General features: G+C 35.4%; 1 protein-coding gene across 1 annotated transcript; it reads right to left on the minus strand.

The window, feature by feature from the left end:
- Positions 1-640: 640 nt before the first annotated feature.
- On the minus strand, positions 641-2062 carry CNR1 (cannabinoid receptor 1; the record flags this gene model as incomplete). Its single annotated transcript, XM_083350398.1, has 1 exon — positions 641-2062. One exon carries the CDS (start codon positions 2060-2062, stop codon positions 641-643), a length of 1422 nt encoding a protein of 473 aa, XP_083206524.1.
- Positions 2063-3618: the final 1556 nt, after the last annotated feature.

Here is a 3618-nt window from a genome sequence, read left to right on the forward strand (position 1 = left end):
CTAAGAACATAAAATTTTCAGTATACCTCACAGACACTCTTCAAAGTACAGGAAGTATTTTCATGATAGGGTGAAAGGATTACATCATCACATACTTTACATTACATCTACATAAATCTACTTAACCACTTCAGGTAAACAAATATCAGTAACATACAGTAAACATTGTACATTTTAACGAGACATAATACAAAATGTTTACAGTCCAGTACTGCTGCATTTGGAGGAGAGGATGGTATGAAAACTTACTTACCATTAATGTACTTCATACTAAAATTAAATGCAATTATAAAATTAGCATTGGATCTGATTATAATATTGTGCATGTTTCAACTCAACATCTAATAGGTTTCCCTTAGTATATAGATCTCTCTCATTGATTAATGAGATGTTTTTGTACATAATAATAGGGTTAAGCAATTACTAATCAATTTACATTTTGCCAATTGAGAAATCTATTTCTAAAAACAAAATCTGAGTCCTTGTTTATAGAACCTGGGGAAGGGGCTACTACTTAATTAAAAAAAATCATTGAAAAAGAGGAAAATTTAAAATGGTACATTTGAGGAAAATACATTTTTGAAATCATGATTTTTCTCCTGCTTTCTCTCACTTGCTTCTCCCAAACATTGTCTTTGTTTTACAATGCCTCTGCAGTAGTGTCTGAAGAGACTGACATAGTCACTTTAGCAATCTTAACTGTATTTTTAATGCATCTTTCAGCAGCCTTATGGACATTGCCTGGATTGTTAGCATGTCTGTGCTGGCAGTCAGACTCCAAACTATTATCAAGAGGCTGTGCGGTCCCTTCGCAAGGTGGAAACATGCTTCTGAAAGCATGTCTCAGGTCGTTGCTCCTCAAAGCATAGATAATTGGATTCACCGTAGAATTCATCAGACACAGCATACTACAGAAGGCAAAGATAGTCTTGACAAGCTTGTTCATTTTCCCAAAGACGTCATACAACATAATAGCAAGCAGGGGACCCCAGCAGATGATCAGAACCACAAGAATGAGGACTAAAGTTTTGGCTAGCCTAATGTCCATACGTGTTTGTTCTGGCCTAGTGATCTGCTGCACTTTACCATCTCCTGAAGTATGAATTATTATGCTCTTTTGGGTTCCACGCTGGAGCATCCTAATAGCATGGCTATGAGCTTTCCAGAGTATATACATATAGGCATAAACAATAAAAAGCAAGAGTACAGTGGTGACGCCAATCCAGAACAAAAGGTAATTTTCATCAATTAGGGGAAATATATCTGAGCAAACAGAATTGAGCTTTTTGCAGTTCCAACCAAGCAAGGGGAGAACAGCTATTACAATAGCTATTGTCCACATCACACAGAATGCTACAACAGCCTTTGACCTGGTAACAATCCTTTTGTAGGAGAGGGGCCTGTGTATAGATATGTATCTGTCTATGGCTGTGAGGAAAAGACTTCCAACTGAAGCAGTGAAGGAGGCTGTAACTCCACCCAACTTGAAAAGAAATACATTAGGGCTGTCTTTCCGATGGAAAACATGGAAATCAACAAAACTGTAGACAAAGATTACACTGCCGAGGAGATCAGCTACTGCCAGGCTGCTAATGAAATGATAAGAAGGCCTGCAGCGAAGGCTTCGAGACTGCAGGATGACAACTAAGACCAGAAGATTTTCCAGAACGGTAAAGGTGCCCAGCGTGAGGGACAGGACTGCAATGGCTAGCTGCTGACTAGGATTCAGAATCATGAAGCACTCCATGTCCATAAAGTTATCACCACACTGTATATTCTCCTCATTCTCCTTAAAGGAAGAAAAGGTTTTGTTGTAAAAATCTGTAATATTGATTTGATCCGATGGGTGTGCACCTAAAGAGGCATCTTCTCCTGCAGTCATTTTGGGATGGAAATCACCTCGAAAAGAAGACAGAGGAAATTTCTGTGGGTAGTATCCTAATTTGGAGGCCATGTCACTTTTAAAGTCTTCGTACTGGATGTCGTTGGAACCCATATAAAGAAGGTCTGTTGTAATTGTTCTGAAGGTTGTATCTGCAAGGCCATCTAGGACTGACTTCATAACCCCAGATGACTGTTATGCAGAGTTGGGAAAAAATAGGAGGCAGTCCTGTCGGGGAGAAAACCAAACTTAAATAAATATATGCAAAGTTGGAACAGATGAAAGAAATAAAAAAGCAACTTAACGGAGTAGTGCCCTTAGCCTACTGAATATTGAATCAGTTTCTCATATTTACAGCAGATGAATATTAATTAAATTGCAGAATATTTGGAATATTTTTCTATGCAGTGAAATGATTAAAAACTTAGGGCAGAAACATTACAGTACACATTTGTTTTGATTAAAGTATTCTATTTTTATTGTGTACGTTTTAAAATGTTTTCCCGTTTCTATTTCATAAGCCAGCGATCTCTGTTTTTTAGAATACAATTAACACCAATGGCTGCTGCAGAATACTGAAATAAGAGCAGGTGTGTTCAGTTATACACATGTACAGCGTCAATGCCTTCTTCCCCTTTTCCTCCTCTTAGTTTTATATTATTTTTATTTTCCTTAATTCTGATAAACTAACACAACACACGATAAGCTGTTTTTAGAAAAGCTTAAACAACTGCACACGATTCAGAATCAGATCATTTTACTGAATAATCCACAGAATCTATTGTTCAATTACTGTCGTTGGGCTGTTCCCTGATCCAATCACAGGATACTGCAATATATTGAAAAAGAAAAATACAAGTGAAAACCTATTATTCATGTATAATCATGGCAGAAATTCAATCATTCTGATAAATACGGTACTCTTTCTCTCAGTTACACGAGTCAAAATTTTATGAACACTTTCAGAAGAAGTTTAAGTCCTTGTGCAGCTTGGATCAATACGTTCAGATTCAAAATAAATTGATTCAGGGTTGCTGGATAGTATTAATTCTCAACTATTTACCTCATACAGTAACTGATCTTAAAATAGGTAACATTTTTAAAGCAAATTTAAGCGCGCAAACCTAGTGAAAAAATATGCTATTCCATATAATACTTTCTATAATAAATAGGAACACAAGATGACTATGCAAGGTTAAAAACTGTTTTGTTTTAGAGGAATTACTTCAGACCCCACAAGTACATTTTTCTCCTATTCATTCATTATTTTTTTCAGGTTTCTCCATCCTATTAAAAAAAAAGTTGCTTTCTTAAAGGAAACATTCATTCTAGGCTCTTAAAGGAATGACACCTTTTCTTAGATGTAAGTTAGCATTCAGGGAACATATTAATCTTCATGACTGACTACAAATTAAGAACAGGCTGTACCTTGGAATACCTTTTTTAATGTTCTGACTTTTTTATTCTTTTAATTTAAAATATGGGAAGCAGGTATGCTTAAAAATAAAGTCCTGGCCTTTAGCATGATTTTATTTGTAAGAATGTCTTGGGTCCATATGAGCCCTTTACTTTCACTTAGAAAATAAAAATAATTGGTAGCAATATTTCCTACACATCTATTCAAACACTTCTCTGCATAAATTATGCTGTTCTGCAACTTAGTTAAACTTAATTTTAACTTAGTTAAAAATAATTATTTGTTTAAGATAAAACAAATAGTTACGGTAACTTCTTTA

This window comes from Vipera ursinii (genome assembly GCF_947247035.1).
Source record: "Vipera ursinii genome assembly, chromosome: 1".
Classification (NCBI taxonomy): Eukaryota; Metazoa; Chordata; class Lepidosauria; order Squamata; family Viperidae; genus Vipera; species Vipera ursinii.